General features: G+C 48.5%; 1 protein-coding gene across 3 annotated transcripts; it reads right to left on the minus strand.

Annotated features, from left to right (window-relative positions):
* Positions 1 to 1,188: 1,188 nt before the first annotated feature.
* Positions 1,189 to 19,459, minus strand: EPB42 (erythrocyte membrane protein band 4.2). Of its 3 annotated transcripts, XR_002176428.3 has the most exons (14): positions 19,017 to 19,459; positions 17,525 to 17,710; positions 16,332 to 16,562; positions 13,388 to 13,506; positions 12,358 to 12,462; positions 11,324 to 11,501; positions 10,591 to 10,729; positions 10,200 to 10,303; positions 9,181 to 9,423; positions 7,837 to 8,136; positions 4,729 to 4,883; positions 3,459 to 3,592; positions 3,190 to 3,359; positions 1,513 to 1,624 (listed from the first exon to the last, which is right to left on the minus strand). XR_002176428.3 is itself a non-coding variant. In XM_004318465.4 (13 exons), the coding sequence occupies exons 1-13, from the start codon at positions 19,024 to 19,026 to the stop codon at positions 1,462 to 1,464; spliced, it is 2,067 nt and encodes a 688-aa protein (XP_004318513.1). In that variant the 5' UTR covers positions 19,027 to 19,459; the 3' UTR covers positions 1,189 to 1,461. The 3 variants fall into 3 exon arrangements, 1 of the variants encoding a protein (XP_004318513.1); XM_004318465.4 differs by lacking the exon at positions 3,190 to 3,359 and having other exon boundaries at positions 1,189 to 1,624; XR_012330081.1 differs by lacking the exons at positions 1,513 to 1,624; positions 3,190 to 3,359; positions 3,459 to 3,592; ... (8 more) ...; positions 16,332 to 16,562; positions 19,017 to 19,459 and adding an exon at positions 16,816 to 17,137 and having other exon boundaries at positions 17,525 to 17,635.
* Positions 19,460 to 24,210: the final 4,751 nt, after the last annotated feature.

Consider the following 24,210-nt stretch of genomic DNA (forward strand, 5'->3'; position numbering starts at 1 on the left):
TTGTTGTTCTCTATTCTGTATTACATATCCCCAAATGTAAGTACAAAATTTTTATAAATCAAAAAATTTTAAATGTATAAGAGTTTATATAATATTAAGGGCCTCTTCAGTTAATCCTTTTGAAAAACCATCGCCAGTTAATTATATTTTTGCATCAGTCTGGAAAATCACATCTTGGAAAGCATGGTAAACCTGGAAGGTCATATCTTAGAGAGCAAGGTACACAGTGATGTATATTCTGGTGACCTGACTTGGCCTTATGTATGTACTACAGGTCTCCACACTTCTATTGCTGGTCCTTTGTCTTGTATAGATGTACTTCATCACATCTGCCCTTCTGATGTCCCCATGGTCTCTTTAGGTATAATCAGCAACAGCAGCTATCCATTTTTTTAATTCCCACCACCCTTCTTTGTTATCTTCAGTAGTTTGTTGTATTTTTTAGATTCCACATATAAGTGATATCATACAGTATTTATAGTTCTCTGTCTGACTTATTTCACTTAGCATAGTACCCTCCAAGTCCAGCAGCCATTCTTTTGAGAGACTAGTGTGTACTTGGGGTCGAAATTCCTTGAGTCAAGAGTTTTATTTTATTTTATTTTTTTAAGAGTTTTAATTTACTTTTATAAAGTGCCATTCTGTACTTTTAAAAAGTGTTATAAGGAAAAGGAACTAAAATCAAACAGAGTATCAAAGCAACAAAATGTAAGCAAACAAAAAAACTTGTAACTTTGTACAAAAGGAGTCCAGTTCTTTTATCTTTCTTTATAGGTCCTATTTTCTTTATACTTAATAATTGTGTATTTCTCTACTGGACCAAATTTATGTTATTAACATCAGACTTAATTGTGGGATATTTAATATTTAATAATATTTAACTCTAATAAGGACTTATCTGTAGCTGAATCTAGAATATCATTCTGTGCTCAGGTCTCATGCTGTGTGTTTTATAACTTTCTTCAGTCATCTTTGGATCTTTAAGGATAATGATCAGGGATGGCACTGGTCAGTGTAATCTTAGGATTACCTAAAAATCATATTTTTAGCTAATATTGTCCCATTTCGTTAGAAATACAAGAATGATTTAAATGTTAGGTTCTTTTCCTTTATAAATTAATGTATGAGTGAACAGTGAATGGTTATGAAGAACCCTGGACTCAAAAAATCTGAATTTACTTATCTGAGTACCTTTACAAAGGCTTCTTTTTATTCCTCAAGCCCAGTAGTTTCCATTCTAAGACAACTAGTCTTCATGGGTGCCTTGAGCTGGGGTGACAGAAATGAATGAATGTCTTTTCTATTGATTTCTGGGAATGTAGTTTTGTTCTTGGTCACTCTTCTGGTCAACCTGAACAGAGATCTACTTGTCTGATAAGCAGAGTTTCTCTTCCCAGCACATTCGATTTTAGATTGTAGATTCAAGGGGTGGTTGGGGAGAGTGATGCTGGAGCTGGAAGTTTAAGCTGGAGTTTCAGGGGCTACCACAGTGACACTTCTGAAGTTGGTTAGGTTCTGGAACATGTTGCAGTCCATTTCCACAGTGAGCCTCTGGAGCCCCACCTGCATTGGTGTGAACTCGAGTTGGGTGCGCAAGGTGTTTCTGGACTGCACCGAACTTAATCTGAAATAAAGGAAAAGGCAGGTGCTAGTTCTGTCCCAGGGTCATTGCTTTGCTGGTCCCAGTGCCTCTGATCCTTACCTGCTTAAAGAAGTGGACTCTGAAGAAATAAACATCCAAGTACCTTGCTGTTAAAACAGAGGAGGTTTGAAGGGGATGGAAGGCAGGAGCCTCCTATGGTGAGCAGTTGTATGTTTGAGAAGAGAAACATCCTATTCTAAGGGCTTCCAAGTTACACCTGTTGTTTCGTTTATCACCTGCGACTTCAGTCTGGTCTCGTTCTTAGTAATAGTATGTTTGGGAAGGCTGTTTTGGAACCCTCGTTGCTAACTGCAGTGGGTCCAGTGGGCATATTGAGATGTCAGTATGTCAACAGATGGTGTTTTGCAGCCCTATTAGCAACCTTCTAGTCTGCCTGTGGACCTTCTTATGTTGACTGAGGGAATGGTGCAGATACTTTTGAGGAGCTTTGCCCCACAGTTGAGCTGGGAGAACACAGAAGTCTGGTTAAATGTTGGTAGTCCCTCCTCAACTTACGGGCAAGACTGACCCACTGAGTTTCTTGAGGTTGAGGCAGTGGCTCAACAACCAGACAACCTGTGAGGGACCTCATGGGTGGTAGGAGTAGGCATTGTGAACTCTAAACTGTATGTATGTATTCAGCAGAAGATGCTGTGGACTTCTTGAGAGAAGGAGCAATAATGAACGAAGATACAACATCTAAAACCAACAAGGCACTAATCTAGACTATACAGGGTTTGTGTATACACACACACACACACACACACACACACAAATCAACAAGGAAAAAAGGCAGGAACACCAAAAGAAAAGTGGGCAAAGTTAAAAACAAACTATACAGAGGAGGAAATGGAAAAGGCTAATAAACATATGAAGAGTTACAAATTAAAACAATAATGAGATATTACCTTATCCTGTTAGACTGGAAAAAAAAGACAAAGCTGGGTATTGCCAAGAATGGAGGAATCGTAGGAAGATAGAAACTGTCAAGTACTGCTGGAGGGAGTTGTAGACTCTTGCAGCCATTATGCAAGCCAATCTGATAGCACGTGGTCAAACCAGGTCATATCCTATGTCTCAGCTACTCCATTCCTGTGCATATTTCCCCCCACCTCCCACAGATTTTAAAGCGAGTATGTAAGGGGACGTATATCTGTAGTGTCTGAGAGTTGGAGGCGCTGTGGAGTGGTGTGGTAGGAAGTCGGGGGTGTACACGATGGAGTAATATGTAGCAGAAGCAATGGACTTGACATGTGGATGAATCGTAAAAACATAGTTCTGAGTGAAAAGAAAAAGAATTAGACGTAACACCGTTTACGTAAGTTACGAATACAGTACTCATGAAGCAACAGTACTCATACATACTAAAAAAGGGATATGAAGGGTGGTAGTGGGAATGGGGGTAGGGAATAGGAGTAAAAGAGAATGTAGAAATAAACAAAATTCTGTATTGTGTTGTCACTAGTAGAATGCAGCTCTCTGGCTTCACTGAGAGGCAGCCTACCCTCCCTGTGGCATTCCCTCCCACCCAGCCCTAACCCCCTCACCTGCATTCACCAGCAATACCCAGGCTCTCCCTGTGTGACCAGAGCCGCGGCCAGCGTCAGGTGCCCGAGAGGCACAGAGCCTCCTCCGTCACTCCTGCACCCACATTGGTGGCCCCAGGATGAGAGAGGCCCTAATCCTTTAGTTCAACTCTGGCAGGTATTTTCTCTGTCTCAATAGACAAAGCAAAAAGACAGTCATCGATCTTGGGTTCCTGCCTTTCTGACCAGTTGAGATGTTTTTGTGGGTTGAGAAGCTTGCGGTCTCTTACCTGTAGCTCTTCTCTCTGTGAATGAGTCCCCTTCCGAAGATGGAGATCACACAGCCCTTCAAGGGAGCATCTAAGGAGTTATGGATGCTGACTGAGGCCGTAAGGGGCTGATGTTGCTCTGCTGTCTCTGGCATCTGTGGGAGATGCCAAGAGCACAGAGCTGCAGTCACTCCTTCCCCTCCTGGCCACCCTCCCTGAAGCCTCCTCAGTTACTCTCCTAGCTCTGCCATCCTCACCCAAACTCCACAGCTGACTTCTCTACCCCTCTACCTGCTCTTCCTGCATTTACTCTCACCCTTGACCCATCACTGACAACCTCTGATGGTGCCTTTCCCTCACTTAGAAACTTTGGAGGGTTTCCCATTGTCCTCAGAATCCAGCTTCGGTTGGCATTCAGAGCCCTTCCTGATCTGCTCCCAATCTACCTGCAGGCTCATCTGTTCCTCCCCTGACTGCAAGACACGCCAGCCTCTTCGGGCACCTTCGGAGCCTCAATGCACCCCTCAGGCTCCCCTCCTTTGGGCCTCTTTACTCAGCCTTCTCTCTGCAACGGCCTTCCCCCACCTCTGTACTGAAAGCTTACCCATTTTTCAAGGCCCAACACAAATGCCACATCCTCCATGAAGTCTTCCCCAAACCCACCAGCTGGAATTAATCCCCTTTACTTCACTTGTCCCAGAGCGACTTTGTACCTCTCCTAAAGCTCTGACATAAAAGACCACACGTTGTGTCTCCCTTGCCCAACTGTAATAACCTCTTCCAGAGCAGAGACCAGGTCACATTCGTTTTGGTCTGGGTAGACATGTGGAAAGAGTACTGGGCCAAGAGCCCTAAGCCTCTAAAATGTCCTATTTTTATGATTGTGGACATGATGCTCTCTGGGACTGTTTCCTCCTCTGAACAATGGGAACAATTCCACCTCCCAGGGCTTTTGTATTAAAAGAAGTAAAAGAGGTGAAAATACATTGGCACATGTACAAAGTGCTAAATAAACATAGGCTGTTATTATCTCTGTAAGTATAGAGGCAGCAACTGGGAAGACCCCAATTTTAGAAAACTTTACTTAATCTGAACTAAAGTTGGAAGATTTAAACTTTAATAGCATGTATAAGAAACGATCTCTTTCAAGAGAAGGAGCTCTCAACCCAGCGTTTCCTGGTAGTTCTTCAGCACGGTCACCTGCTCTGAAGCTTGAGGGGCTCGGTGCCTTCTGAAATGGGGACCTGAGTAGCGGCAAATGCCAGTGATATGGGGAAGGACTGGTGCCTACCTCGATGGCAAGGTGTGGTCTGCAAATGGCGATGTCTTGCTGAGCAAAGCAGGTAGGGCTGGAGTGTGTTGCCATAGCGGTGAGTCTGAGGAAACTATTCTCTGGCGGGTTTTGTTTAAAATTGGAGAAGGACAGGAAGGTGGAGATTTTCTCAGCTGAAACATATGACAGGTGGAGTCAGCACCCAGGGGTGAGTGCACGCGCCCTGGAAACAAGCAGTAGTTTCACACACAACGCAAAGGAGTCGGGACCTCACTGAAGCCAGAAAGATGCCTCATTCCTCACAGCAATTTCAAAATTGAACTCAGTCAAGAACCCACCCGTGACCACCATCACTGCCGCCACTAACACTCTTGATGGACCACCTCCACAGGGCTGGGGAAAGGGCCCCTGTGAACTAGAACAAGTGAAGCTCTTGGAGCCTGTTTCCTTGTCTAATAACAATGCCTACCTGGAGGGACGGGTTGTGGTTCACGAGACAGTCATTAAGTGCTGGTCTCAGACCTGCCACCCAGCCGTGGCTGAATATATGTATGCTTAGTCCCCTCCCCTTCTCTGCTTCTGCTCTTTCCCTTTTGCAGAGAAAATGAAGCCATCCTTCGTCCTTGAGGAAGCCTCTCGAGCTCATGTTCTCATTCGCAACCTACAGACATAGACATCTACCCGTGCTGTTAACCCCCCCGGAGGGTGAGGCATCCCCCCTGCCCAAGTTCAGTCCTTTGCTTTTTAAATCAGTGCCCCACCCTGATCCCACCACTGCTTAGCTGTGTAACTTCGGGCAAATTATTTAATTCTTTGTGTCGTGGTCTCCTCATCTGTAAAGTGGGATAATAATGGTTCCTGCCTCATAAGGTCGTTATGAAGATAAATGAGATGATGCATATAGAACATTTAACACCATGTTTGCCAAAAACAAGTGCTCGATAAATGTGAGCTATAATTATTCTAGTTGCCTCTCATTTCCCCAAGGATTGCACCATCAATTATAACCCATCTCTCCTGAGGTTTCCATCCTTTTCTCTCTGCTGATTCTTCCTCAGCATGTAAGTGGATTCTGCTGTCTCTCATCTTAAAAGAAAACAAAGAATACCCTCCTCCCCAGTGTCCCTGGCTTACTACCACCAGGTCTCCCTTCTTTTTCCATCCATTCTTCCAGGAAGGACTGCACACCTTGTCTCACTTCCTCAACTCTCAATCTGTTTAAGCCCCAGGAACCTGGTCTTTGCCATTGCTTCTCTGTCAGACCACTCTGTCAGTGGACGCTTTTCAGCCCTGACCTCTCATGGCCTCTCTGCTGACCTTGCTTCGTGCCTCCATCCTCTCTTTCACTTCTCAGTCTCTCACTCTGCTCTTTCCCTGACTGCCCCCTGCACCCCAACATGCTTGTGCTGCCTGGGTTTCCTCCTCACTCTCTCACAGTCCTCTCCCACTCCCCCCACCCCCAAACAGGCCTTTATCTTGAATACCAGGTTTAGGTTTCCAGCTGCCTACTGGCCGTCACAGCTTGGATGTCTTATGGGCTTTCAAATCCAACATGCCACAAACAGAACTCAACATCTTTCTCCCCAAACCTGCTCTTCCCCATTTGCCCTATTCTGGAGGCTCACCCAAGCTGGAAGCACCGTCTCCCCACATACACGAGTTCAATCTAGCCTACCTCTTCAATATGACTTCATTTGAAAAGTGCAGCTAGTTTAGTTTGTCCTTTATTTCTTGGCTTGATTATTACAAAACCTTCCAACCTCCAATCCAGTGGTTGTCGACATTGGATGTACATTAGAATCATATGGAAAGCTTTATAAAACAATCCCAGTGCCAGGCCACACCCCAAATCAATTATAACAGCCTCTGACGGTGAGGCCCAAGCATCAGTATTTTTTAAATTCCCCAGGTGATTCAACATGCAGCCAAGGTTGAGAACCATGACTCTAATACGACCCCTTCCATTCCATTCTGCCCATGAATTTCTGATCACATTGACTCCCCTGGTTAAAACCTCCTGCCAGCTCCCCACTGCCCGGAGAACAAAACCCAAACTCCTCAGCAGGACCTACAAGCCCCTTCATGATCTGGCCTTGTCCAGCTCTCACACCACTCCCGCACTCCATCCCTCCCTCCCTTGGAAAGGGATCAGGGTGGAGGGACTGGAGGCAGGGGGACCCATTAGGAGGCTGCTGCAATCATGTAGACAAGCACTATTCCACTGAGTCTCTTGCCTGCACATTGGAATCACCCAAGGACTTAAAACTTTTTCTGATGTTTGGGCAAACCATAGAGTTTCTGACTTAATTGGTCTGGGGTGCAGGCTGACCATCAAACTTCCCCCAGGTGGTTCTGATATGCAGCAAAGTTGGAGAACAACTGCTCTAGTCCAGGGAATTTCAACCCTAGAATAACCCAGGGAGCTCTGAAAAAATACCAGTGCCTGGATCCCATGCCAACTCAATTAAATAAGAATCTGAAGGAGGAGGAAGAAACTGAGCATATGTCCCTTCTTCCTGGAATGCCCTTGACCCACTTTTTTTTTTTTTTTTTTTGCGGTACGCGGGCCTCTCACCGCTGTGGCCTCTCCCGTTGCAGAGCACAGGCTCCGGACGCGCAGGCCCAGCGGCCATGGCTCACGGGCCCAGCCCCTCCGCAGCATGTGGGATCCTCCCGGACCGGGGCACGAACCCGCGTCCCCTGCATCGGCAGGCGGACTCTCAACCACTGCGCCACCAGGGAAGCCCGCCCTTGACTCACTTTACTGTCTGACACTGTCCTACTCAACCTTCAAGACAGAGGGCAGCCCAATTTACCTGGGGGCAGCCTGCTCCAGTCTGGGTAAGACGCTAACCTGCCATTGTACTCTATTTACCTTATCAAACACTTCTTACACTGTCTGTTTGCTTATATAACTGCAATCAGAATTGTGGGTTTTTTTCCCTGTGTGAAGCTCAATAAATATGTGTTGAATGAGAAAGAGAGAGAGAAAGAGAGAGAGAGAGGGCACACCAGGGGCTAGATGCTATCTCTTCAGATCTGCAGGGGGTGCTGTATGGCTGCTGCCTGCCCAGGGCGGGAGCTGGGTGTGTGGAGTGTCTGGGGAGGGGGGCCGTAGAGAGTTACCTGAGTTGGCCCTGAGTGTAAGGACAAGCTTCTTCGTCCAGAGGTTGGCAGCAAGGACACCATTGTAGTACACTGCCTGCAGCCCAACAGCCAGCTGCACCTCTTTATCATGGTCACTAGGGTTTAACAAGTTCACAGAGAACCGGGCGTCCCCTCCCAGGGCTAGGGAGCTGGGTGCTTCCAAGAAGAAATGTAAAGGATCATCAGTCTCGAGACTGGGAGGATGGATGCCATCGTCTTTCCCATGTTTCATTCTGTTTTCCTGGACCTTCTCCAGCACCTCTTTTTCTTGAAGAGATCCTGAAGAATGGAATAAACAAAGCAGACCTCTTACCCAGCAGCTGTAGACCCTTCTAATAGCAGCCCAGGATTAAGGTTCATTTCCCCGCTGCTGTTCAAATGCCAAAGCCACATGAGCTTTGCAAACCTCTAGGTCCATATTTAGCTAAAAAAAGATCTGTGTTAGACCCACCACAGATACAGTGTATCTCTTCCAAGCCACTCACGGGATCAAGTTCTTCAAGTGCTATGAATTTGCCCCTTGAACGGTGAGAGAGCTAGTTTTTGTACAAGTTGCAGGGACTTGAATCTTCCTAAGTGAAGAAGTTTGGACTTATTCCAAGGGCAATGGAGGCCATGGAATATTCTGGAACAGGAATATTCTGTAACATAATTATATTTGTGTCTTGTGAAGCTCATTCTGGAAACTGTAAGTTGAAAATAGAGTAATGATGGGGAGACTGGAGGCGGGGGTCTAGTTAGGAGGCTGCTGCAATACTTTAGACGAGAGATGATGAGGCCCTGGATGACCTACAGGCAATGGGGAAGGAGATGAGGAGATGGGTGTGAGAGTACAGTGGGGTGGTGATGGGGGAGACTCAAGGACAGTGCAGGGCTTCTTGTTTGGACAAATGGGTGGACACTGCAGTGGTGGGCTCCAAATCAGCTTGGGGGGTGTTGAAGGAGAGCAGAAGAGGGAGAACATCTCTTGGCAGCTGGGCTTGGTATTAACTGTGCTGTTGTATAGCAGTGGTTCTTAACTGGGGGCAGTTGTGCCCCCAGGGGACATCTGGAAATGTTGGGAGACATTTCTGGTTGTCACAACTGATGGCAGTGGTTGAGGGGGAGCCGGCATCTAGTGGATAGAGGCCAGGAATGCTGCTGAATGTCCTATGGTGCACAGCCCTCCACAACGAAGTTAGCCAGTCCAGAATGTGAATAATGTCAAACAGGGCTGAGAAATCCTGTTTTATATGATGGGGAAAGGACCTCTCTTTGGCCTGCGTGTGTCTGGCCCATTCTTTTCCTCCTGTTGCTGTTTCAGGGCCCTCCTCTGCCCAGTACCTTCAGGATACTTGTAGTTCTGCGTGATGTCCTCACAGCGGTCACAGTCCACACCCTTGGTGCTGATATTGTTGCCAACATACTTAGTGTTGGAGTCGGTCAGCTCCAGTGTCCCATCCTCGTGGCACTTCCAGACCACACATGAGGCATTTATCGAGGCAAAAATGTCTGATACTGCAGGGGTCAGCCCCAGCGTCCCCTCCTTGACAGCTTTGACCGGGACCAGATCACAGGCCTCCAGGACTGAGGGAGAGAAAGGGAGAAAGGTCGGTGAGCGAGAGGAACCACGCCCAGACCTCAGCTTGGGTCAGAGCTCACAACAGCAGTCCCCATCCTATGCCCTATTGTCCCTCCCCTGGGATCAAGGTCAGAGGTGGGCACTAGGCAAGGTTTCTGAGAGGGCACTGCTGAGGTGAAACTCACTATTTAGCGACAACACTTTTTGGTCATGGCCTATGGCAGGAGCCCTCTCAGAAACTGGACAGGTAATAACCTCAGAGGTACAGAGTACACGGGAGTTCCTAAGCCAGCTTGACTACAGACATGATAGGGATAGGTTGCCTTTGCTGAGCACTTCCTATGTGCCAGGCTCTGTGACAGTTCTGTTCCTGGGAAAGGAAGAGCCGTCCTTTTATAACTCCTGAAGACTCCTTTTCTGAGCTTGAGCCTATCCTGATATCCTCTTCATCCACATCCAGAACCCCAGAAGTCCCACTCTACAAGCTGTCTTAAGACCCTCTGCCCTTCCATGAGACTCAGCTCCCTCACCTGTTGCTCTGAGGGGGGCTAGTCTCCCTGAGACCTTGGGGCCAAGATGGCTAACTCATTTGTTCCCTTGAGCCTGTGGGCATCAGGTCAGCATTCTGCTGGTCACTATCATTCCTGGCGCTTCTCCTGTTTTAGGGGATGCAGACCCCCTTTGGACCACCTGCTACCCCTCTTTCCTCTCCGAAGGACTCTTTGTCCTCCTGCAGCTCTGTGCAGCCCAGGGAAGTCCTGGGCCCATGCCCAGGCTTTACCTCCACCTCCATTAGGGGCACTTGGGTACAGAATCTGCCATCCGTCATAACCCTGGGGCAGAGCAGGCCGAGCCATCCAGCACTCCGTGGAAGTCTGGAAGATCCTGAAGGTAGCAAGGGAAGCAACTCAAGTGGGGAAAAAAAGAGTCCCGAAGTGGTCCTAGAAATGACAGAGCTGTTACTAGGGGGATAGGAGGATGCTGCATAAAAGTGGTTGCAACACTCCTGGGAAGGGGCATGCACTCCACAACTCACCCTGACCATCAGCATGCTGCTGTCAAGAGTCTTGAAGGCCTACTCTCAGCAGGGCCCCTTGGGGTTCCCATGGGTGACACCCCACGGGCTTGGAGCCCTTCCAGGTCTGGGACCTCATCCCCTTCGGGCTTCTCACCAGATTCTGCCTCTGTGGCCTTCTCCATTCTGAAGCCCCTCCTCACTGTAGTACTCATCTACGAGCAGGCCCCCGCCAGTGCCCTGGGCTGAGGTGAACGTGGTAACGACGCGGGCAGGGATTCCCAGGCCTCGCAGCACTGCATGGAAGGGGGCAGGGGGTCAGGGCACCAGAGAGGCCTGGGATCTGGAGGGCAGGGTACATGGCTAGCATTTTCAGGGTCTCCTCTGGACACCGGGCACTTTCACTATCTTAAATGCCAGGTGACATTGTGGAAAGAGAAGGGGCACAGGCACCAGAAAGTTAGAATTGACACCAGCCAGACCCAGGCCATATGAGGGCCCAGAAACGAGGAACAAACCAGTTACACGGCAGGCAGAGTACACAGCGGAGGGAGGCTTACGGGATACACAGCAGGGCTTGCTTTCCTGGGGCAGGGCCAGGGGAAGCTTTGGGGAAAAGTGAGTTTGGGAGCAGAGCTCGCCAGATGGGCCCAAGTTTGCCGAAGGGGCAAAAGGAGCGGCAGCTGGTTGGGAGGAGTTGCTTGGGATAAGTAGCTGGTTTCTTGGCCAGACGGAAGCAGAAGCAGTTATAACTGCACCGGAAGCAGTTATGGGTGTGATTGGAGGCGGGGAAGTGCTGCGGGTGGAGGAGGGGCAACCCAAGAAGCAGGGCAGACACTGCGCCGTCGCCAAGGGGACGTTTGGGTGCGTCAGGCAAGTCTGCTCTGTACCTGTGCAAGCAACGGCGGCCAACACCCAGGCCTGACCATCATACACGGGCCTCCCCTGGCCCTTGACCCACTGCCGCAGGATGGGCGCGCTGCCCCGGCGCTTGTTCAGCAAGGCCTTTTCCTCGGTGGTCTGGATCTGCGGGGTGGGCAGGACACTCTTCTCCTTGAGGGCGTGCAGCTGTTTGGGGAAATGTGAATGGGCAAGGAGGGCTCATCACAGTTCTCCAAGGGGGCGTGAACAGACCACCTGCATGGCAATCACCTGGAACTTGTTAAAGCTGTGTGTCCCTGGGCAGTGAAAGCACTGAGTCCTAACCACTGGACCACCAGGGAATTCCTGGGAATCCTCCTTTTTAACAAGTCCTCCAGAAGGAGGGCTTCATGGACCATCGTGAAAAACAAAACTCAGGACACAAGAGCGGCAGGAGGGCTGCCCCTTGGCCTGCCTGGCTCCCATTCCTTGTAAGTGTTTGCACCTGGGGCCTCGAGGCCCACGCATCCCAAGCTTCCTCCCCCTCGCAGGCTGGCCCTGTCCCTCACCAGCTCTTCAGAGGCGTGGACGGAGCCACATGAGGAAATGCGGGACACGTTATTCCTGTGAGAGAACTTTTAAGGACAACAGGAAAGCACCAAGCTACCTTCATGGGAATAATTTAGAAATGAGAACAAATGCCTTTGACCACCTTAGCAGCAAACACTGGGTAAGATGGATGTGACCCCCTTCCTCCCAGGGACCTAAGCCCCCAGGTTGGGCTGGGGGTGGGGAGGAAGGGAGGGGCCAAGGAAATCCGGGCCAGTTTTAGTCCTTGCTGGCTTGTGTCCTGAGGGATGACACCTCCCTGTGCTTTTCTCTCCCCTGTGGATGCTACTGTCCTTCCCTCCTCACTCAGAACCTTCTTCAAGGACTGTCCCCCACACCCTGGGAGGAGGGGACCACTTGTGATTTGAAGATCGCCAGGGCCGTAGAGGTGGGGCAGCTCTGTCAGAGGGCTGCCGTCTCGTCACCTCCCCCTCCCGACCCTGTCCTCACTCACCAATGCACCCAAGACACGGGCCACATGCACGGGGTTGCCCCACTTCTCCACCCGCTTGTCCACGCTCAGTAAGTCCAGGCTGAGGTCGATGACATCCTCCTCGAACTATAAGGACCACACAGGGCCATGATGGTGGGTGTGCAGGTCAGGCATTCTTCCCACAAGTCAACCCCGTCCCCTCGTCCTTCTCCAGACTCAGGCTCCACTCCTTCCTGCCTTGCCCCCTCGGGAGTTCTGGCTTTTCCCTCTGCCCCCAGGGCTGCCTGGTCCCTGTGCCCGGCACTCCAGCCCTTTGCCTCTTCTGTCGTCTGACTCCTGATAGTGTGAGCTCTTGAGCGCCAGGGCCGTGTCGAGTCCTCTCATTTCTATCGTTTTCTGTGTCATTTGCTCCCACTGCCCCTGACAGGGCAGTCCTGTGTGGGGGCAGATAAGACGGCAGCTCCTGCTCTTGAGGAGCCCGGGGTTAGGAGTGAGGGGGACATGTGGCTGCTTAGGCTACAGATCTCAGCAACATGGCCAGGGCTCTAGGAGAGATGCCCACCCAGAGAGCACAGTGGAGAGAGTCACTCTGCCTCTGGGGGCTGGGGAAGGCTTTCAGAGGGCCTTAAAAGATGGGTAGGAGTTTTCCAGGGGATAAGGGAGGGAAGGTATTCCTGGCAGAGGGAACATTCAGCCTGCACATTCAAGGGATGGCCAGGGGCTGGAGCATGGAGTGGCTCTTGGGGAAAGGAAAGTAGTGGCCTGGCTGTGAAGAGCCTTGCGTGTCAAGCCCGGGGATTTGTGTTTTATCCTGTAGATGGTGGGAATTTAACAGAGGTTTGATTTGCGTCGTCTTTAGGAAGATAACTCTGGAAGCTGTGGAGGATGGTCTAGTGTGGCTCTGAGGGAGGAGAGGTACCACGGGGCTGAAACTGCATAAAGAAATGGCCTCATGACCAGGGGATTTTGGACCTGCCCAGTCTGTTTGACCTGAGTACTGAAGGTTATGGGACACTCACTGTCCCTGAGGCTTCCCCGGAGGCCCTTGTACCTGGCCAAAGTCCCAGGGCTCAGCCTGGATGCAGTCAGCTGTGCCCAGGAAGATGAGGCCGTTCTGGTTCAGCAAGTACTCCCTGCGTTGAGCTTCATTCGCCAGGAACACAGCATCCTCTGGAGAGAAGCAGGCAAGAATGAGGCTCTGGGGGATACTGGGCTTGCCCTCCACCTCCAGGCCTCTGCCCTCCATGCTCAGGTGGGATTCAGCTGCAGGCCTTCTCTTCAGCTCCAGGCCTGATGGGGACTGAGGAGGAACCCCCTCTTTTCACCCCACACTGGGATCCAGGCTCCTCTCTGGTGAGAGTGGGGAAGGGGGTCAGAGTCCCTGGGTCAGCCATGGTGGCCTTCATGGTCAGCCAGCCAACAGGAACAAGCCAACCTTAAAAGGCCTGCTGGTTCCCGAAGATACTTGCAGCCAGAGTGCTAGTGAACCAAGAGAATTTGGCAACAGCCCAGGGAGCGTCCCAGGGGGCCTGTTATGTCTCTCTCACAAGTTCAACCAAAAAAAAAAAAAGTGATTCCGAAAAACCAATCAAACGTGTTGACAGGCATGAGCAGAAGGGAATTTGAGCAGGTATGTGTAGAGCGGTAGCCAGAGCATTAGCTTCCACCCAGGGTGTCCAAGTGGGTCTGGGACTCCTATGGTCTCTCCCCGCTGCCTCTCCTGCTGTCTTCATCTGAGGGTTGGGCTGGGGATCATGAGGAGGGTGGGGGCTTTAAGGAGGCCATCACCCACTCTAGGAAGCTGGGAGCAGCAGAGGGACCTGCTCTGCTTGCCAAGTGTCTCCCTCTGCCTAGTGCTAGGGGTGAAGTGGGGGGTGGTAGACTAGTTCCTGGTGACTAGAAAGAGAAGAGGATTTCCAAACCATCCCCCAGGCATCCAACTGGGATGAGGGTACTCAAAGTAAAAGAAGGATGGCATATTAGAAATCAAGAATCCCTGAAAAACCTGGGACAGAAGATCATAGAACCATGGGCCCAAGGAGCCCTGGGCCCCTGCCCCTCCATCCTTAGTACTGTCTGTGAAGTCAGCTGGACATCACTTCTTTGGAAATCACTTTAAACTGAGGTGTTTGGCCCCAGGCCCTGCAGGCTGTGGGAAGTACATTTTCAGAGCATAGGTAGCAGCCCCTCCTCTTCTCTGCTTGGGTGTAGCCCCTCCCCCCTTTATAAAGTCCCTGCTTATGAATAGGATTCTTTCATTACAGGGTGCAAAATTTCCTTTTGAATCCAGGAGAGCCCCATCTCCAAGTATGCTAAGATGAGACTGAGTCCCAGATAACCTCTGAAAATCTCTTACCTCCCAGGTGAGCAGTGTCAACAACTCACTCCTGGCCAGACAGACCCTGCCCCCCTCCACGCCTCCCTCACCCCCATAGAGAGGCCTTCCCTACACAGGTCCCTACAAGCCAGGCATGGAGGCAAGAATCCTGGCACTGAGTCAAGACTGTGAGCTCCCTCTGAACCAAGCACTGTCCCAGAACTGTCTTTGCTGTGTCTTTGCTCTGGCCATCAGGGTCTAACTCTGGATGTGGGCTCAAAGTCAGCGAGGCAGGTACACTAAACCCTCAGTTTTGGAGGGAATGGCTTGAGGGTCTTTCAGTGTACGGAGAGCCATGGGGCCTCCCCCAGCTGAAGGGGCCCTGAATCCACACTCACCCACATGGGGCAAGGGCACCTCAATGGACACTAGTTCTCATCCATTGTTCAACCTGCCAAACCCCTTGGAGCAGAAGCAAAGGGCCTGAACTGAGGAGAGACAGGGCCACCTGAAAGAGGGGATACTGCAGAACCCCAGCCTGGGCAAAAGAAGTGGAGATAGGGAGCTCACTGGGATTCAGGTGCCATATAGAAAGGGCATCAGGTACTGGGGTGCAGGAACCTGGTAAGATTTCTTCTACTTCCCCTTGTTCCCAGCCCTGCCTCGTAATGAGGCCGTGAAAGGAAAAGGCTTGTCTGGCGTAGCAGGGACAGGCAAGCAGGAGGAAACTTTGCCCGTCCCCCAAACAACCGTTCAGGGAACACAAAGGTTTAAGGTGGGGGGTGGCAGATTCTAAAGGGAAGACAGATTCAGTCTTCAGAATGGGCAGGAAGAGGAAATGTTCTCTTAGCTCCTGTTTGGAGCACGTCAGCCATGTCTGATGACTTTTCTAGATGAAATAGTCCCGACAGCTAGAGCTGAGCTTTGCCAGAGGTGGCCACTGGAGGCCACCTGACCCCAGGAAGTCCACCCAGAGGCTGCTGAGCTAGGGAGGCTGGCTGTTTGATTTGTTGCTCCAGGCAGATATTGGGATAGGTCATTGTGGAGAGAACCCAGCAGTCTGTAGTAAGGACAGAACTAACAAGTGGAGAAAAGCAGAGAGCTCAGAAAGGAAGATTTACTGTGAAGTTGAAGCTGCAGCTTTGGGCCCCCCACCAGTACAGACCCCTATAAGCCCAGGGAGGAGCCTTAGCAATTCAAAATTCTGTGTTCTTTTTCTGAAAGAGGGTCCCCCAAATTATATAAACTTCAGGTCCCACAAAACCTGGATTCACCCTGGAGACAGACTGTGGGAGCCCAGGGAGGGAACAGAGAAGCCCGTCCCTCAGGTCGCCTCTTTTCCTGAAGCGCTTTCCAGCTCTTGGCCCCTGTCCTGTTATAAAAGAGGGTAGTTCTCCTAGGGTCATCTCAGTGAGTCTCAGCTCCTGTGACCAAATAGCCTGAGCCAGCACCAGACAAGCCTCTGCTCTCAGTGGGAAGCCGTGGGCTGCTTCTTCCAAGATGACCCCAAGAGAGGACCCTCGGTCTGAGAGGCCATTCATCCGGAAGGCAGGCACCACAGGAGCTGAGTGCTAGTGCCGCCCTAGAGGGAGCTGGGTCCTGAGGCCTGGAGCAGTCGCACCCCAGCTCCGGGGCCTTGAGTCCTTTGCAGCCCAGGCTGGCCAAGGTCCAAACTCACCTCGACCCCAGGGGTTAAAGAGCAGCGTGAACTGGCCCAGGCATTGCTTCCTGCCTGAAACCTGCAGCAGGAGTGAGTAGTGGCCAATGACAGCGTCTGCGGGTGTGGTCACAGAGATAGTCCAGGACTGGTCATCTCTCTCCTCCACCATTGCACTCCACCACTTCCGGTCCCCAAGACTGGAAATTGAGAACGTGGCTTGGGTCTGGTTGGCCTTGGAAGGCTGCTCTCCTGCAGTCATACAGAGATGAAGTGGTCATTTGGATCTCTTTGCCACAACTCAGAGTAACAAAGTGAAGTATCCCAAAGATGGAGCAAGTGAAAATTAGATTAGGAGGAGAATGAAAGCAGCCCATCCAGGAATGGGAGGCAGTAAAGGGTGATGGGAGAGCACAGGTCCTCAGCGCTCATGGACCTAAATCTAGAAAAGGTTCATAGTGTATAACATGGGTGTAGTAATGATACCTCTTTCATAGGGCCAACGTGAGGTTGTTTTTTTTTAATACATTTATTTATTTTATTTATGTATTTTTGGCTGCATTGAGTCTTTGTTGCGGTGCGCGGGCTTCTCATTGCAGTGGCTTCTCTTGTTGCAGAGCGTGGGCTGTAAGCACGCAGCCTTCAGTAGTTGTGGCACATGGGCTCAGTAGTTGTGGCTCACAGGCTCAGTAGTTGTGGCCTGCAGACTGTAGAGTGCAGGCTCAGTAGTTGTGGCACACAGGCTTAGTTGCTCTGCAGCATGTGGGATCTTCCTGGACCAGGGCTCGAACCCGTGTCCCCTTCATTGGCAGGAGGATTCTTAACCACTGCACCACGAGGGAAGCCCCCAATGTGAGGTTTTAATGAGATATTGCATGTAAAGCCCTTGGCTCAATATCTGACATGTAGTACAGATTCAGCAAGTAGTAGCAATTAAATGTTATATTTAGCCTAGGTTAAATCCCATTCAGACTTTTCTACAAAACTGATATTATATATTGCAACAAAGGAACCCCTTAGTGATAATGCGGCTGAGAAACTTCTGAATCATAATAAATGCTACTTATTATGCATATTATCTCATCCTCACAGGCCCTGCCAGTGGGCAGGACTTCTGGAGGCCCAGGTGCAGTGTGAGCCATGTGCCCCTTGGTGGGCAAGAGAAAGAAACCCCCAGTCCTGCTGCCAAAGAGGTCGAGGCCTGCCCCACTCACCAGTTTGTGCAATGAGGACTACCTTCTTCAGGGTATGCAAAAATGTGCGGATTGGAGCCCAGAAGTTCAGGCTGATGGTGAAGGGCTGCCCCCTCCTCACAATGAGGCGCTGGGAGCTGATGTCATTGGTGTGGTGCTCTACATTGTTTCTTGCTGCCTGGAAGTCGCAGCTCTTGATCCCCAGGCCTATTGTGAAAAGAAAGAAATCATGGAGACTAGGCAAATATGACAACGTCAGTAAATGCAGAGACGCTGGAGTCAGAGACCAGGGTTTAAATCTTTGGCTCAACTCACTTACTAGCTGTGCGATCTCAGGCAAGTAACTTAACTACTCTGAGCCTCAGTTTCCTCTTCCTTAGAACAATCATCCCTCCTTGCAGGGTTGTGGAAAGCAAATGAGGTAATGTATATAATACGCTTGGCACCATGTCAGACACATAGTAAGTCCCATTAAGTAGGACTGTTACTATTATTAATAAGAGCGAAGCTTGTTCTCATTGTCAACCCCACTTTCTGGTCCCAATCCAGAAGCAATGAATAAAATCCAGAATTTTGCTCACCCCTACTCATTTTTTTCCTAAGAACACAATCAGACAACTTTTAGAGCTGGTTTTGAAATCACTGAGTCCAATTGTTTTGTTTTATAGGTGAGAAGAGTGAGGCCCAGAGAGCAGAAGCAACTCACTCGAGATTGCACGTGGCTCTTTCACCTAAAGGCTCATTAAACCCTTGGTACCATGCAGCCCAGAAAAACGCTACAAGAAGGGGGCCTGTGAGTATCATGACGTCCCCTCAGGCAGTTCTCACTTTACATCGAGAACTTGTAAATGTAAATGTGCTAACAGAGGCCCCTGAGATTTCTGCATTCTCTGCTGCTGCCTGTTTCCCGGCTTGGTGTCTGCCTCTGCCCCTTTTAGTTGGATTCCCTGGCTCCTACCTTCCTTCTCTCCCATTTAGCTTTGATGTACCACAACCCAGTGAGAAGAGCCATGTTAGGATGATCCTGGGATAAAGAATACAAATCCGTTTAACCACCATCATCATCTTACCACCATCATCATGACGATGACCAATTTACCACCAACAACCTACCCTATTGCCACTCCATAGCCACGCTCCCAGTACCATCGCTACCACAGCACCCACCACCACTTCCCACCATAATCCACCTCCGTCATCTCCACTGCTGCCAGCACCGACTACTACCCTTCCCCCCAGAGCCACACAACCATTACCTCCAGTACCACCAGTACCCACTGCCAGCCCCCACACCTCAGCCCCTCCACCAGCAGCAGCACCCATTTACTATCCCCCTACCATAGCCCTACCGCCCGCCATCACCTCCACCACCATTAGCACCCACTACCACCTCGCCGTCACGGTCACATCATCGTCACCTCCACCACCATCCTGCTTCTTTTAATGAAAACATGTAAGGATGGAGGAGCTACTGAGAGCCCAGTAAGCCCTGTGGAGAGCAGGCTTGGCTCACCTTGTCCCATGGCTGCAGGCTGCTCTTATCCACTTGGCTATAGGAAATGCCTGTCTTGAACTGTTGCTCTGAGCTTCCTCTCTGAATCTGTCTTCCAGACAGAAAATGATGAAGGCACTTTTGTTGGCTTAAGAATCTGTAAATACTGGAGTTTCCTTCTGCTTCCCCACATGTTTGTCTCTCCTGCTCCTTCCCCTCTGGTATCTCTTGGACCAGCTGCTAGGAGTTCCCCTTTCTCGTTTTATCTCTTGTGCCAGGAGGCCCAGACAGGGGTATGTCTGACAGGCTGGAGTGGGGGGTGGAGGGGGGCAAGATCTGACAGTTGGAGAAGCCCAGGTAAGCTTCTAAGCCTCTTGCTTCAGTGGCCTCAAGAGACCCTCAGAGATGTTACCTGGATGACACTGAAAGACTCTGGAAGGAGGCCCATATCCAACTCCAAATTCAGGGCCTAAACATATCATGAGCTGCAAGCTGTTAGATGTTCATGGGCCATTTTGATAGTATAAAGAGAGAGCATGTGTGTCTGCGATTCATCTGTGTGAAAGAGATTAGCAGGTGGAATTTGTTGGTGAAAAATAAATGTCCTAAAAGCAGAAGCAAGAGCTCTGCCTCTTCCAAGCCTGATGGGTTTGAGACACTCTACCAGAAGGTTTGGAACTCTGTTGGGACTTAGGGCTTATGTCTTTCCTATTTCTACTTGTTTAGTCAACAAGGACACGACACAGAGGAGGATCTCCTATTTGGTCCTCTTTGGCCTCCTGGGTTTTATCTGGGCTTCTGAGACTGGGTCACCAGAAGCTCTCTCAGGTGCAGCTGGACTGGCCTGCATATATATGGCATATCTATAGAAGGATATAAAAGAAACTACAAAGACCATTGGTTGCCTGTGGGGAGGGGAGCTAGGGAATGGGGTAAGAATGTGATTTTTCTGCTGTTTACTGTTTTGTTTTGTTTTTAAACATCTTTATTGGAGTATAATTGCTTTACAATGGTGTGTTGGTTTCTGCTGTATAACAAAGTGAATCAGCTATACATATATCCCCGTATCCCCTCCCTCTTGCATCTCCCTCCCACCCTCCCTATCCCACCCCTCTAGGTGGTCACAAAGCACCGAGCTGATCTCCCTGTGCTATGCGGCTGCTTCCCACTAGCTAGCTATTTTACATTTGGTAGTATATATTAGTCCATACCACTCTCTCATTTCGTCCCAGCTTACCCTTCCCCCTCCCTGTGTCCTCAAGTCCATTCTCTACATCTTTATTCCAGTCCTGCCCCTCGGTTCTTCAGAACCTTTTTTTTTTTTTCTAGATTCCATATATATGTGTTAGCATATGGTATTTGTTTTTCTCTTTTTGACTTACTTCACCCTGTATGACAGTCTCTAGGTCTATCTACCTCACTACAAATAACTCAGTTTCGTTTCTTTTTATGACTGAGTAATATTCCATTGTATGTATGTGCCACATCTTCTTTATCCATTCATCTGTCGATGGACACCTTGGTTGCTTCCATGTCCTGGCTATTGTAAATAGAGCTGCAATGAACACTGTGGTATATGTCTCTTTCTGAATTATGGTTTTCTCAGGGTATATGCCCAGTAGTGGGATTGCTGGGTCATATGGTAGTTCTATTTTTAGTTTTTTAAGGAACCTCCATACTGTTCTCCATAGTGGCTCTATCAATTTACATTCCCACCAACAGTGCAAGAGGGTTCCCTTTTCTCCACATCCTCTCCAGCATTTGTCGTTTGTAGATTTTTTGATGGTGGCCATTCTGACCAGTGTGAGGTGATACCTCATTGTAGTTTTGATTTGCATTTCTCTAATGATTAGTGATGCTGAGCATTCTTTCACGTGTTTGTTGGCAGTCTGTATATCTTCTTTGGATAAATGTGTATTTAGGTCTTCTGCCCATTTTTGGATTGGGTGGTTTGTTTTGTTGATATTGAGCTGCAATGAGCTGTCCAAGCTATACTGTTAAATGAAATAAGCAAGGTATAGAACAGTGTGAACAGTATGTACCTTTGTATAAAGGTGTGTGTGTGTGAGAATATATATAAATTTGCTTGTGTTTACATAGAATGTTTCTGGAAAGTTACTGCTTCTATATAGGAAAATTCAGTGCCTGGGAGTAAGGCTTTTTTCTTTATGTCCTTTAGTGTCTTTGTACCACAGGAATATATTATGTGTTAATATTAAAAAAACAAAAAAAACCCCAAAACTTGTAGGAGTAAGAAAAGGCTGACCAGAAAACTGTTTTCACCACTGTGAGCCCCCTACCTGGGAGGACAATGGGGGAGTTGTGGGTTGGCTCCCCTTTTGGGGTTCCACTTCTGGCACTAGCAAAGAGAATCTTCTCTTTCCTGATACAGTTTCCATAGAGCTTCACAAATATCCACTCTCTGGCAGTATTTCCATTGGGCCACTTTTAGAGAAGCCTGTGATGAGACAGATACTACTGTGTTTTGGGGGAGCTGGGGAAAGGCCAGTGGGAGATGTGAGGAGGATGTAGGGAGGAGTGACCAGAAAGGTCTGTCCTGCTTCCTCTTGCACCCACACCTTTCAACGCCCCAGCCTCTGACAGAACAACAAACTTTCAGCTGGTGTGCACCCAAGAAGGATTCATTTATTCACGTGACACAAATATTTATTGAGCACTGTTGTGATTCTGGAACTGTATTAGGCACTGACTGGTAATATAGTAATAAATTAGCTGGGTGTGTACTTGCCACCAAGGAGCTTATATTTCCAGCAGGGGCAAACAGACAGTATTAAGTGCTTAAACCATTAATTATTTACTTGCTGTTGTGACAAGTGCTATAAAAGATAAGTTCTGAGTTCTAGGACCTAGATGTGGAGGTCAAGGAAAGCTTCCCTGAGAAAGTGATATTTAAGCTGAGAAACTGGAAGGGTAAACAGTGAGCTAGGCAATGGTACAAGGGATGGGGTGGGAGGAGAGAGAACAGCCTGTGAAAAGGCCCTAAGGCAGTAAGCAATTGAAAGAATGCCATGGGACTGGAGCACAGATTATAATGGGGAGAAGTAAGGGAAGGGCTCCTCTTGCAGAGTTGAGTTAAGGATTTAAAATTTTATCCTTAGATTGCTGGGGAGCTATTGAATGGTATTTTAAGCAACAGTGTCACACAAGCAGATTTTCATTTTAAAAATACCACACTGGTGGGCTTCCCTGGTGGCGCAGTGGTTGAGAGTCTGCCTGCCGATGCAGGGGACGCGGGTTCGTGCCCCGGTTCAGGAAGATCCCACATGGTGCGGAGCGGCTCGGCCTGTGAGCCATGGCCGCTGAGCCTGCGCGTCTGGAGCCTGTGCTCCGCAACGGGAGAGGCCACAACAGTGAGAGGCCCACGTACCGCAAAAATAAAAAAACAAAAACAACCCACACTGGCTAAAATAGGGATAATAAGTTATTTAAAGGGGGCAAAAGTGGAAGACAGAGGACCAATAAGGAACAACTGTAATGGTTCAAGTGAGAGATGACAGTGGCCTGGTCAGAGGAGTGTTGGTGAAGATAGAGGTGGACAGATTTTTTTTTTTTAATATTTATTCACTTATTTGGCTGCGCCAGGTCTTAGTTGCGGCACGCGGGATCTTTAGTTGCTGGCACACGGGCTTTTAGTGTGGCATGTGGGATCTAGTTCCCTGATCAGGGATCAAACCCGGGCTCCCTGCGTTGGGAGCACAAAGTCTTAACCCCTGGACCACCAGGGAAGTCCCAGAGGTGGACAGATTTGACGGAAATGTAGGAGGTTAAATTGGCAAGACATGCTAATGGCCAGGATATGGAGGGCAAAGAAGAAAAGATATTCAACGTGACTCCCAGCTTCAAATAAACTAATCATGCCAGTACATTGCTTTACAAAGCACTTTCACATACATTATCTCATATCATCTGACCTCAATCTTGTAAACGCAGTAAGGAATCAATATTCCAATTTTATTGGTGAGAAAACAGGTTCAGGGAGTAAGCATGTTTATTTTAATGAATGAATTAATGAATAAATCGATTACCATACTGCCTTGTTCCAGAAAGAATTTAAGATGACTAACAATGAAACATGATGTGTCAGAAGAGCATATATTAAAACAATGCAAAAGATGAAAGATGAATAGAGATGGAGACAAAACAGAGCAAAGATGAGGCTAAAAATGCACATCAAACCTACCTGTACACATGCTGTCCACACACTAGAAATTCATCTCTAAGCTTCCCAGTATTTGAGGCTTTCGCAAGATCTCACAGTGTATGATAAAGACTGGACTCCACTAGGGTTTTCCAGCTCAGATCCCGTACATCTGACTTCATATTAGTCTGTAATCCAAACCACCACTGACAAGGTCTCTGTAGTCAATCTTTTTTTAAAAAAAAAAAAAACTCAAGCATTTCAATTTCTAAATATAGCAGAATAGCTTGATACCATTGCCCCTGTTGAAAATTAACTAGAAATCTGACTAAAATATCTCAAATTCCTGTCTGAAGGAATCAAAGGCAGCAGAGATTTGAGGGATCGTAGGGAGAAGAGAAGCACAGAGAGGTAAGTCTGACAGAGTGCCACTTTTTCCTTTGGGACACTTGCTGATTCACTATGGGCAGATGACAGCCTGAGGATCTGAGCAGATCTCTGGCAGTCTTAGAAGGATGAAGGATAAAAATTGGAGTTTCAGAGCCATTAAGGATGAATAACCCCAATAAACACCCTAGGTTATCAGTAGGGAGCCCTTAAGGGCTGTACCCCAGGAGTAAATGTAAATAGGAAATAGACGAACACTTACAAAAACTGACCTGATTTTGATTGTTTTTAGGCTCTCATTCAATGGAAATTTTTACTCCTGCTGACATTGTTATGGATGCTATTATCACTATTATTTATCTAATAAAGTTCTAAATGTTGGAATAGCAGAGAATGGTTTAAAAAATTTTTATCGTGATAGAAAATATATATCATAAAATTTATCATCTTAACCATTTGTAAGTGTACGGTAGTGTTAAGTATGTTTACATTGTTGTGAAAGAAATCACCAGAACATTTCCATCTTGCAAAACTGAAACTCTATACCCATTAAACACAACTCCACTTTGCCCCCTTCCCTCAGCCTCTGGTAACAATCATTCTACTTTCTGTATCATTAATTTGACTAATTTAGATACTTCATGTAAGTGGAATCATATTGTATTTATC

This window comes from Tursiops truncatus, chromosome 2 (assembly GCF_011762595.2).
Source record: "Tursiops truncatus isolate mTurTru1 chromosome 2, mTurTru1.mat.Y, whole genome shotgun sequence".
Lineage (NCBI taxonomy): Eukaryota > Metazoa > Chordata > Mammalia > Artiodactyla > Delphinidae > Tursiops > Tursiops truncatus.

Excerpts from the sequence above, each read along its gene's own strand:
- EPB42 (XM_004318465.4), bottom strand. Across the intron at positions 9,424-10,199 it reads TGCCCCTAATGGAGGTGGAG|TCCTGGAGGCCTGTGATCTG; the intron begins GTAAAGCCTGGG and ends TCTCTCCCTCAG. Across the intron at positions 4,884-7,836 it reads TACACTCAGGGCCAACTCAG|CTGAGAAAATCTCCACCTTC; the intron begins GTAACTCTCTAC and ends CATATGTTTCAG.